Here is a 13,270-nt window from a genome sequence, read left to right on the forward strand (position 1 = left end):
AAGGGCCATAAAAGTAGAAACCACAAATTAGGAAGGTACCAACGGGGCCGCGCCAACCCGAGGGTGCAAGGGGTGCACCGCACCCAGGCGGCAACATTGATAGGGCAGCATTTTATGTAGCTAATATGTAATTTGGATTATACAAAGTTTGCACCCGGGCGGCAAATATCCTTGGCGTGCCACTGGGCACCAAGGTAGTTGATCAGAGAATGATCTGAGGTTTCCTTCAGCATTAGTGTATCTCAGCACAGTAATCAACCAACCAACGTTACTACTCGGGACGATGAGCCTGCTGTATTCTCTGTTCGTCATACAGTAGCCCTTCGGCCAGCGCAAAAGCACACTTGGAACTGATTTGTCGTGCTTAGATAATGTTTTGACTGCTGAGGAGTTAATTTCTGCACCAATTTTAGCCGTTGACTGCTTGTTTTCAGCAAATATTTGTGTAACTATATACTTGATATAGTTGTCTGTACTATATCTCATTTATGCCACGGTACGATACATCAACAAGCCTTTTCCTGCACAGGGTTGTGCTGCGGGCTGGGCGTATTATGACTTCCGGACCATCCTTGATATACTACTATGCGTAAATACTCCGAAAGAAAACAGTATACTGTATATGATACCTGGACCGGAAGTCGTCTAGTACCATATACCATGCTCTGAGGACCTAGGTCGGGTTGTTGTAGCATTTGATTGTGCGTGTGCCTGCACATAACTGGTTTCCTATCAATCTGCTTTATATAACTCGATGAGCACGTCTTGTGACGATTCAGTTAATTCCATTAATGATACGGTATACCTAAGAATTGGTTATGCGGTTTCTAATTCCGTTAAGTTTCTCAAAACCTATTAAAACAAGAATACTCCATTTGGTCATAGCCGAACCTGAACTACGAGCTTGCCTTAACGACGACTGTCATCGTTGAAGCAAAATATCACATTTAATGAATTTATACTTTCTTTCATACGATAAGCTATCCACTACAATACTATGGGCTCTACTAAGACCCATTTTGTATGAAAAAAAGAGACGATATAATATCATTAACGCCATATCTGAACTTTTGAGTGTAGCAGTTTCATTACATAATACGAGGAATTTCAATACTAGAAAAGTACTCAATATTAAACATACTTGTTCCAATGAACAAACAGTGAATAATCAGCATTACGTAATGTATTTTCATGATACGCTTACTGCATTATGTATTTTACGTGAATACCACCCATGATGAATTTTAGGGATTGGAATCCTGGTCTAGAAACCAAATAAATATTTCCAGGTATTTTAAGGCCTCCTGTAAGCAGAATTAGGACGATGTCAAAATGGAAATCGAACTGAAAGTATGTTGTTAGTAAGCGTAGACGCTCTACACTTAAGTCGGCAAAGGTAATTCTTTGTGCATATTACTTTTCATGGTGTTCCGCTGTGTATGATAAATCAGCACACTATCACTTCCTGTTTCCATCACAGATTGTGCCTGGTCAAGGCACAATCTGTGATGTCAAGGGGTTAAATAAAATATCACCGCATCGTCATCCTATTTTTGCTACTCAAAGCTGCTCCATTATTTCAAGATAATATAAATGTTCTAATTATTCATTAGAATACATGAAATATTAGCTAAAAACAGAATTTGTGTGTGTGTGGAGAGAACTGAAAGCTGTCTTATAAAACTTTGCCAAATTTGTTTTTCTTAACAGGAAAGTATGCAACAATTGTAAATGTCCACGTGAAAATCACGACCTTCTTCATGAAGATCTTGTCAGCATCCGAGACCGACTTGGATTCAAGACACTTTCTTCAGACTCCACACAGAACTTATCAAAAGAACGCATATATCAAAATGGTTACTCGTGGGTGCCTCCTGGGTTATGTAGTGACAAGGTAAGTCATTGCTTTACACGTAACTTCCAGAATTCTCTAATTTCGAATTTTATATATTACACTTTTGTATGATATTCATGACCCGCCCTCCAAAAAAAAAGTTGCACATTTTAACATTCTTTAAGATAACACCATCCTCCCTGTTTCTTTCTCATTCAAGTTGCGACATGTTCTCTAGCGTAACTTCCATCTTCTGTTAAAATAAATTGCATGAAACAAAAACAAATAGCCTTTGAAAACTTTGTAACTTTTTAATAGAAATGCTAATACGTCAGGATTGACAAAACCATTCGCTCTGCCATTAGAAACATAATCGAAATCAGCAATAATAACTTCTTATGACAACCAATTCGCCAAAACGAATAAAAGATGCTTCTATTCTGGCCTTGTGTCTTTAGACCACGTGCCATCATTGTAGTCATAAGGTGAGCAGCGGATGACTATTTATAGGCATGCTCAGCACCATTCCGAGGTTATAACAGGCCACTGATGATTTATTGTTCCAATTATTTTTCTAGTCCTGAAGGAGTCCACGGCAGATTTGTGACCGACAGAAAGAGTTTTCTAATGGTAACACTTAGCGTATAAAGTAGTAGTAACAGAATCCGTAGGATGGAATCCTCTCCGAAAATAGAAATGGAAAGGAAATATCATACAATAAAATAGTTTTGGATACTTTTATTACATAATGAAAAAGAATAATAATTTATTGCAAAAACACTATAAATGAATTGTCTTTACCAGTTGTTTATTATAGAAACTAAACAGTATTTCTTATAAGAATCGATATTTCTTGAAGGATAACCAGGCATACTGGAATATCATAAAAATCTAAAATTGTAATAATTGACGCAACGGATTTTATTGGGATATATTTTTCTATTTTGGTTATTCGATATATGTTCATAACTTAGTACTACCGTTGAATCGTCTCAACTAGAATTTTACGATTTGCTAATTGTATAGCTTTTCTAAATCAGGAAAAAGAAACTCGGTATATTTTGTTTCTTAATTGTGTGCGCTCCGTTTCTTTCGTTAGGTCAAAAACAGTTTTCTGAGTTAACTCAGTTAACCAGCTAACTCAGCATTGGAAGAGAAGCTCTTCTAGAACTTAACTCTTGGGAACATAGTTCATTAAATTTTATTTTCAGAAGGAAGCTAATTTTTTTTCAGCCTTTTTATAAGTTGCATGTCTAGAACAAAAAAAAATGTTACTAATAAACTATTTTCGTATGGAGAAAAATCATAAATTTGACTTTAAAATTAAATATACTGCACCCAAGGCAACTTCTAGAATCTACTTATTACGTTAGCGATAGAGGGAGGGCGTAGAATGAAATCATTTTTAGCATTTGGCTGAGTTTCCGTTGGTGACACAGTCATCAAAAATATCAAGTTCACTAAGCGCAACAGCTTACCAACTGCTTCGTGTTATCACAGAATTTCATGGCCTCATGACTGTTTTGATGAAGGTTAAGTAAACATTAAGTCTAGGGGATTGCTCAGAAGTAGCAGCGCATAAATAGCTTGAGCGGACAAATGCCAATACTCTTTCAAGAGCTAATTTAACTTCCTGAACTTAGTGCCGTAAATCCGAGTATTGTTTCGTACAGCTTGTGAAGCCTGTAGGTTATAATTTCAAGGTTAGGCTATGATCACAGTTTCGATTTATTTTGTCCAAGACAAAATAATCATGATTCTTATGAGCGCTTATATGTTTAATAGCATTTAAATTCTTTTATAGCACTAAAACTAATAGGAAAATCGCTAGAGCCGTCGAATGATCCATGTAATTTGAATGAATGTTTTTTTTTATTTCTTGAATATATTACCCATGAGGATGAAAAGAAATGTTTCGTGAGTATCAAACATGTCCCATACATTTTTACCGAAAAAAAAATGTATAAAAAACAGAAATAAATAGCTGCTTATAAGATGGTTAGAATGATTTCGTTAAAGTAATTTTGGAAAGGGCTTAAAAAATAATTAATAATCGAGAGATGGCAGTATAACTGCAATGTTCTCTTTGATATAAGAAGGCATTTTTTTAATGGAAACTCGGATTTGTTTCTCCCATAAGAATATGGAACTGCCTAATAAACGTATGAAATTGAACAGCGCACGCACGTCTCATATCCTTAATCAATCTCTGAGTAAAACACATATGTATAGCTACGTCACGACAAATGTCAGGAATAATTAAGAAAATAACTTACAAGTGCAATTTTCAAACGACTCACTTCACAGGAAGATAATTCATCGTGCGCAACATTCATAATATAACAAAAATGGTATGTACATAAAATATTTTATTTCCAATCCTCAGATATAAACGTCCATGAGTGCACTCCGTTTTCAAACATTTACTGATACTGGTATTTATTTATGAGTTCCAGCTGGCTATTAATCAGAACCAAATGACTTGTTAAGGTTTGATTTTATTATTACGGCTGAAACAAGTATGGCTATGAGGCGAGTGTATTATTGTCTTAACTGTGTGTTGTCTGGACTAGTTTTTTAAAATAATTCCAGGAAAAAGCCCTACGACTTCTATATGAGACCGGATGACTCCTTATCTCTTAGTTCAAAAGTCTTAAGTATTTTTTCCAACTTTAGACAAAATTCAAACCCATATCTCTTTAACTGAAGGGCAAATGTCGCAACGTCTCGGCGACTGCACATGGTGTTGAGATCATCCTTAACAAAGAAAAAAGAAATCGTGTCATAAGTAGTTAAGGCAACAGTAACACTGGGAATATGTTTAAAGTTAAAATGAGTTACTTACACTCCTCCAGTTTGGGGTTAATGTATTCTATGCCTACTTTTTTCTTTGAAAATTTTATCACTAAGAAAACCGTGAATGAACTCAAAATTAGATTCAACAAATTTTAATAGGGATCTTAAATCCCAAATTTTGTTCACTTATATTCAGTCCGAGCTGAGTTATGGCAATAGACATAATATCGACATGTTTTCCTCCTTAGTGTCGCTGAAAAAAAAAAAAAACTAGTCCCATGTACCAAATTTAGAAAGAAAAAAAAATCCGTCTAATCAGACTCTCCATATAACTTGCATACAGACAGGCAAAATGACTCCCATCATCCCTTTCGAGAAATGTATGTGGATCTTAATTATTGAATCTGAAATACGTACGAATTTTCTATCCTCAGCGAATTGTTAGTTCTAAAACATTTTATTCAAATAAGGGCTGATAGAAAACGAAATACAGAGATTATTAGGGTAAAATAGTACTTCTGATGAAAAAATTCAAGAATATTTCGGCCTCCTGGTAAGGTACAACAATGATCCAAGAAAGTCTCGTTAAAGAACACAAACCAACCCGTTTGGCCCAGTGCATAGCAAAGATCAGCGAGTTGTTTTATTTAAATCTCAGTATGTCAGGGATGCCTGTGAATGTCATAAGTGACAGATTTTCATCAGCTGGTGCGGAATTACCACCTCCCTGTTTATTGGAAACCCAAAGTGACTTGAAAGAGCTCCACGTTTGGATCTCGTGACTACAGACCCTTTAATCACGAGATCATCTAACTTTAAGCACATTCATGGCATTAATGTACAATGATCTCGTGACATTTCAAGGTTGGAACACCTGATGATTCTGAATAAGCTGCAATCCTACTTGTGTCTCGAGTTTCGTAACGCCATCATAAAAACCAGGAACATTCACCTCATATGTTATTAAAATTATGTAAAGTCATTTCCTCACGTTTGCAAGCCAACAGCAGCCATGCTTATCTTTCTCATGACTAAGATGTGTCAGCAAACAATCCGAGAACAAAACTTTATGAAAATGAATATTTAACAATGAACCAAAAAAGTTGATTAATTTAAATGTTTGGAGAAATCGAATCATAATTACTACTACTAACTGCACTAACGACAACGCTTTGAGAGTAGATGAATTCGGGCATCGGCGATTTTAATTTTGCCCTAGGGATATTAATCATGCCAAGAGAACAATCTCCAGTTTATCTTTATTATTCTTTAAATATATTTTCATGTAACAGGTAAGGGAGTTTGGGGTTATTGTGGACAGAGAACTCAAGTTTAGAGAGCATATTGCAAAGCTGGTCAAAACAGCATATCAAATTACATGGTTGTTGAAGAACACAATGATAAGCAGGGAGTGTTCCACTTTATAAGGCATTAATAATTCCACATCTGGACACAGATCTGTCACCTGAATTCCTTGGTGATGAAGAAGTGATGGAAAGAATCCAAAATCTAGTGACAAAGATTTTAGGAGTTTCTGTGGAATGCTTCCTATGAGGCTAGATTGAAGGTCTGTGGGCTCCAAAAAATTAATTGACTGGCATTAGAGGAGATATGATATGATAGAAGCATATAAGTTGTTGAAGAGGTTTTATAGGATTGATACTGATTGCTTTTTTTCTGTACAGTGCAGGAAGGGAGAGAGAGAGAGAGAGGGAGGGATGATCTCTGGAAATTGTGTAAGAGAGTAATTAACAAAGGCGTTAGGAGTAGATATTTTGCTTAGAGGGTGGAGAATGGGTGGACTACGTTGCCAAGAGGTGATTGGAGTGCTTCGTCTGTGAATAAATTTAAGCAGAAGTATGGGGGTGAAATTCTAGCTCGCATCCTCGTGGTGCACCTTGGGTCACGCTAAAGAGCTAAAGTAACTGGCGGCCAGACCACTGTGCAATCTCCTGATCATATTTACACATGGCAATTCAAAACCTTAACAATGGTTCCTCCCAGAACCAGATGATAAGGAACATCGGACATAGTATCCGTATCTGCCAGTGAAATGTTGAGGGTATTAGTGCATCAAAGTGTCAATATCTTTTTAAACTCCTACGAGATGAAAACATCTACTTATTATTCAAGAATCACATATCGAATCTGAAGACCAAGTTAAATCTAGAGCAATAATTCCTGGTTACGATATTCTTGGAATAACGTATAGTTAATGCTATGGCAACATAACATATGTCCCAGATGATATTGAGAATGCTGTGCTGATGACAAAATCCATAAGATCGTTGTTAGAATAGCGGACATCATGATTATGAATGTGTATAAACCACCTGCAACTGCTTGGCCAAATGATGTTTAACACACATATCCTCATCCAACGGTGTACTCTGGAGACTTCAAAAGTCACCATACTTCTTGTAAATATGACTGGAATGATCAAAATGGGGGAACATTAGCTAAATGGGCAGATCTAAACCGTCTCCACTTGGTGTTTGATGCAAGGAAAAAGGCACCTTTAGATCAAGAGTTTGGAATAAGGAATATAAACCCTGATTTGACATTTGTCTCCACTGATAGTGACAATCAACCTTTACAAGTCTCCAGACGTATTCTGGAGGTTTTTCCAAATAGATTTTCCATCCCATCTTAATGGAATTAGGCACCCAAATTCCAGTGATAATAGACCAAGATGGAAACGCTGACTGGGAAAGGTTTACTGTGAAACTAGATGCACATCTTAGAAGAATTCCCCCAACCCATAAAAATTATATACGGTTCAGTGGAGTAGTCACAGAGGTGGAAAAAAGATACATCCCTCGAGGCTACCGAAAAGAATATGTGCCCGGATGGACAAACGAAAGCGAATCCCTGTATCGGGAATTCCTTGAGAGTACGGATCCTGAGATAGAAGTACTGCTTCATAGTCTTAATGCTGCTCGAAGGGAAAAGTGGATCCAATTAACTGAGAATACTGAGAACATATGAACATAGACTTTAAACATTCCAGCAGAAAAGCCTGGTCGCTACTCAAGAAGCTCGACCCAAGACTCTTTATACCAAAGAAATCTTCACCAATCGACTCAAATCAGATAGCTGCTCATATTGTTTCGCTTTCCAGAATCCTCTCTAGAGAGGTCAAACGTGAATTAAGGCTATGATGGCTGTAATTCAAAAGAACCCACAATTCTCCTTGCCTTTTTCTTGTGAGGAAATATCTTTGGCGCATCAAATCAAGGAAGGCTCCTGGATTCGATAATATTCATAATGAATTCATAATATAGATTTTCCTATATTATAAATGCAATTCATAATATAGGAAAATTCCTTATGTTAGATTGTGGTAGGCCAAATTCTTTAGCGACATACTTCAAAGTAGTTGCGTCCCCAGGGAATTTAAAAGGACAAAAATCATCGCTGTGCTAAAACCTGCTAAGCCAGTAGACAGAAGTGAAAACTATAGCCCTTTTAAGTGCAACCTACAAACTGCTGGAGAGACTTATGAATAGGATCAGTGGGAAAATACTGGAATGTGTTCCAATAGAACAAGCAGGGTTCATAAGAGATCGTAGCTGCACAGAACAGGTCCTAAGCTTAACAACTTATATTGAAGCAGGGTTTCAAAGATGCTTTAAGACTACTGCAGTCTTTGACTTGACATCGGCCTACGATACTGTCTGGAGGGAGGAACTCATACAAATTCCTTAAGACCATCCCATGTAAAACACTGGGCACCTCAAACAAATTATGTGATCGATATTTCATAGTGGTAAATGAGGGCAGTATCAGTAAACAGAGTGCTTAAAATAGGCTTCCACATGGCTCGGGTGCTAGCACCACTGCTTTTCAGTCTTTACATCGCAGATATTCCTGAAACAGTTAGTTGAAAGTTTGCTTATGCAGATGATTTAGCTTTGGTAATCAGTGATAAATCTATAGAAAGAACTGAAGAAATATAGATAAATGATATGTCGGCCTTATGGCAGTTCTATAAAAAAAAATGGAGATTAACACCAAATCCTGGTAAAACTGAATGTTCTTGTTTTCACCTTAATAACAGACTTGCAAATCAAAAACCAGAGATATATGTTGATGGGACATTAATTTCGTTTAATCCGACACCTAAATACTTAGGGATAACCTTGGATAGAACTCTTTCATATAAACAATATATGATTAATATCGCTGCTAAAGTATGTACAAGAAATAATATAGTTCAGAAGCTTTGCGGTACTACATGGGGCTCAAGTGCCACAACTCTTCAGTGCACCGCTTTGGGACTGGTCTACAGCGCAGCAGAGTATGGTGCCCCTGTCTGGTTTAATAGCCACCACGTCAACAAATTAGATTTTCAACTTAATCTCACTGTGCGCTTAATAACGGGCTGTATCAGAAGAACACCCTTATTCCCCATTCCGAGCCATATTTCTCTTCCAGAATTGCGACGACAGGAAACTCTGCTTCGTGAATATACAAGAATTCTAAATAACCAAAATCTCCTAATACATGAATTTATTTGAAATGCTTTTTCTGATAGATTAAAATTCAGAACACCTGCCATTAAAACCGCCTGTAATATTCTCAGTCAGAATGCCAGCTTGATGAATAAGTGGGATGCACTGTGGACTCAAGCGGTATCACCTGAAGTCCGTAGCTACATAAATATTCTTAAAAAATCATCTGGATTTGACCTTCCCAGGAATATATGGAAGACTGCTAACAGGATCCGTACAGGTCATGGTGTATGCGGAGACTTACTATCAAAATGAGGAAAGATACCGAATCCCCCATTGCCCTTGTGGAGCCGAGACCCAAACCATTCATCATATAGTTCAGGAATATGAGTTAACGGCATATCCAGGTGAACTAAAGGACATTTTGACCTATCCCCAGAGGCGATCAATTGGATTAAAAATGTAAATGTAAAAATATGACTAAATGTTTTGCTTGATGCTTGTCATATATTTAATATCTGTATTTTATCTATATTCACATGTATAATAATAATAATAATAATAATAACAGCATATGTGGTATGATTTTGCTAAAAGACATGATTCAGTTGATTAAATTTCAGAAGTGATAAAAGAAACTTGAGAAAGCTTCAAAATATTTCGTAAATATCCTCAAGTTAGGACTCGGTTAATTTCCCGCCTGAAACATCAGTGATATGATAATTGTTAGTTCTTTATTCACATAATGCCAAAGAAACTCTTCAACCTGATAAGTCCATATAAAAAATTCGTCGAATCATGGACAGCATTCGAATCCTGGTCTTGCTAACGAAATAGCCGATGTTGCTTTTAAATGAATGATCTCAGAAAAAAAAAAAAAAATATATATATATATATATACAGGGTGTTCGGGATAAATTTGACATATTTATAATTAATTATATTTTTCCCTAAGTTACATGTATTAACACACACTTCTCTTCATTTAAAAGTTTGGACCCTTCTTCATTCATATACAAGATGTCAGAAAGGATGGATAGCTGGAACCCACCTGAATCATGGAAGAGAATAACTTGTATCATGATGATTCGTGCCCGCCATCAAAATAAGGATATTACGACTGCTGCCCAATGCTCCCTGAATACAGTAAAAACAATCAGGCATGAACTAGAGACTTGCAATGGTGACTACGAGGATGTAGCAAGAAGAAAGATCCCTAGCAGACGATCTGATTGCGTTCGTACAGCAGAATTCCTCGCAAATCTGCAGGAACAGGTGTTGAAGAACCCTGGCATTGGAATTCGGGCTTTGTTCGTGGAGTTGCTAACTGTAGTCAAGCCCTGGATAACAAGGGTAGCCAATGGTAGGCCGTATGTATGGCAGCAGGATTCGGCCCCTTGCCACACCTCTGGGAAAAGTCAAAAATGGTTGTCTGAAAATTTCTACGACTTCACCAGTCCAAATGTTTGGCCTCCAAACTCCCCAGACCTTAACCCCATGGATTATTTTGTATGGGGCGCAGTTGAAAAAGACACCAATCGCACTTCCAGTAATACAAAAGCCCAGTTAATGGATAAAATTAAAACAGTTTTTGCGGCCCTTCCCATGGAGACTGTAGCATCAGCTTGTTCGAGGTTCCGAAGCAGAATTGAAGCTGTGATCGATGCTAATGGTGGTTATTTTGAGTAAATCTTGTTGATAGTATTGTAATTAACTCTGCCTGTAATGTTTTTTGTCAATTCATTAAATTTAATAGATACAAAGAAGATTTTCTTTTTCCTTACGAAACTGTCAAATTTATCCCGAACACCCTGTATATATATATATGCACACACACTGATAAAATTTCTGGTGCTTTCACATGCAATGTTGAATTTTTAGGTTATAATTCAAGGGTGTAAAACGAAAATTTTCACTCGCTTTATGAACAGAGCAATTTGCATATTTAAAAAGCTAGATTTATATACTTCAACAGCCTTTCGAGAAAACGTCATGAAGGGAAACAAGTTTCTAAGGACAAAGTATATCACAGTCCGAACAAAATGGTCCGCAAACAGAACTGTTAGGAGTTGTACTTCTTTTAAAGAACGCATCAACACCCAAAAAGAACTTCCTGTCCAATCTATGTTATATTAAGCAGTTGCAGCTGCAATAGTTGATGTTTATTTTCATCCTAAAGCCGCGTTGAGAAATCTGAAAACTTGGAGCATAGCTTTACTCTAGGTCATCAGCATTATCTGTGTTGTTAGGCGTGGCTTGTTAACTAAATGCGCAGTTAACTTGAACTAGTCTATTCGTTTGGAGAGCTAAACAAAGCAAAAAGTGCATAAAATAAATATTAACAGCTGCGGTTCGTGCTGTTTGGGCATGTATTTTAATAGCAATAGCATACACTGCAATGTATTTACAGCACTAAAATCTTATTCATCATCAGTTAGCCTTGTTATCCTCATTTCTCTTACTTATAGGAGACCAGTAACAGAAGGAAAAATAAAAACCCCGTTTCATTTATACATTGATCCTTTGGGTTTAGCTTCATTTATTTATGAATATATGATCTTATTTCCTTTAGTTAAAACATACTTTTCATTTCATCTCATTCATAGGGCGTTTTCTGTATTTCAAGTTGAGTCAATGCGTAGTGTGCGTGGAACGCTGAACCTGTTTACGGAAATTAAAGTTGCTATTTGAGTAATTTGTATATTAATCAAATAAATTAGGAGACAAGCAGTTTCATAACTGAATGACATTTAGAAATTTTAATCATAGCTTTATAGTTATGATCTAGTGATAAAACGTCGCTGGTTTTATGGCAAAGGCTAGCGTTCTACATAATTTTACAGGCAAGCTGATTATTTTTGGTAAGAAGAACCGACGGCCTTAAGGAATGATATGACCCTTTTGAATTAGTAAAATAAAAAATGAAATTAGAAAAACTTCATAAAATAAGCCACCGTTTTCGTTTTTGAAGATTTTTGTCAATATAAAAAAAAACAGAAAAAACCTCCATATGAATTTATTATTTTAATTTTACTACATTCTACGCTTCCATATTTGAAACCATAACATAACTAAATTTATTTTTTAATCCCTTAATGATTTTTATGTCAAGATACTATTTTTATTAACTTGCAAGTTTCCCCACCTCTGGGAAGCTTCGATACTCGACAGTCTGAATATATTAGCATAACATTCGTCATATGATCTGTTATATGAAACATCATTTACGGTTCATCTCAGATACTCTTGTGACACGTGAACGCAATAGTAAAAACTGCTGCTAGCTGCAGTTCGTCACATTACGGCTCCTGTTGTTTTTTTCTGATTGATAACGAATATCCTCGTTTGATTTAAATGCCGCAGTTAACCTATGAGAATAGACAAACAATAAGGCATATAAAAATGAATACGTGTAAACGGTTGAACATACGCAGATGATTTATGGCAGAAAATTCGTACTGAGATAATCGTGACAATCCAGATTTTAGTGGTAGATGAGAAGAAACGATGGAGATACTTATGTCCAACACTTCTAGTATAAATTTGCTTTAGTTGCAAAAAAGTTCCTAATTGAGATGGAAAAAAAACTCACAATGCGTGTTACATTAACTTAATAAAAAAAGATGGTTTTATACACTGAATTTATACTCACATTGCTTTAAGATTCTGACGCATTTTAACTAATGTAAAAGGAGATAACATGTTTTTGTAAGTGCAAAACACGATTGTTGATAATTCGCCGTCCCTAAATGAACCTTTTAGGGGCTGTGAAGAACTTTCTGTTTTGAAGTACATAAACGAAGAATGACTTTTAATCAGTTTTTCCTTGTTTTTATTTTTTGACATTTAGATAGAAGAATACTTCACCCAACTTCCAAACCACAAAGTACCTCGATTAGGCACGCCAGGTGAAAAATATCGAGAAAAACAGTTAATTGTACAACTGCCGAAACAGGACCTCGCCTTAGCTTACTGTAAATTCCTGGAAAGAGAATATCATAAAACGTACGAAGACTTTGTGAATGCACGAAACGAAATAGCACTCGACATAGCCTACGTCAAGGAATTTATAGACAGTATTCTAGTAAGTTGGCGTTATTTGTTTTAATGTGAAAAGAACTCTCTTAAATACAGAGCCATTCAGAAGTAATAGGGCATTCAGAGAAACCACATTACAACTACAAAT

General features: G+C 36.3%; 1 protein-coding gene across 3 annotated transcripts in view; it reads left to right on the forward strand.

Annotated features, from left to right (window-relative positions):
• LOC150094339 (four and a half LIM domains protein 2-like) overlaps positions 1-13,270 on the forward strand; it is a 235,278-nt gene that overhangs the window by 114,068 nt on the left and 107,940 nt on the right. For all 3 annotated transcript variants that reach the window (XM_090412366.1, XM_090412367.1, XM_090412368.1), the window contains 2 exons: positions 1,711-1,894; positions 12,935-13,168. In XM_090412366.1, the coding sequence (XP_090268492.1) occupies positions 1,711-1,894; positions 12,935-13,168 (418 nt within the window). The remainder of the gene's footprint in view (positions 1-1,710; positions 1,895-12,934; positions 13,169-13,270) is intronic.

The sequence above is a fragment of the Typopeltis vanoorti genome, chromosome 22 (assembly GCF_054136105.1).
Source record: "Typopeltis vanoorti isolate ZY-2024b chromosome 22, IOZ_Tvanoo_1.0, whole genome shotgun sequence".
NCBI classification, from domain to species: Eukaryota; Metazoa; Arthropoda; class Arachnida; order Uropygi; family Thelyphonidae; genus Typopeltis; species Typopeltis vanoorti.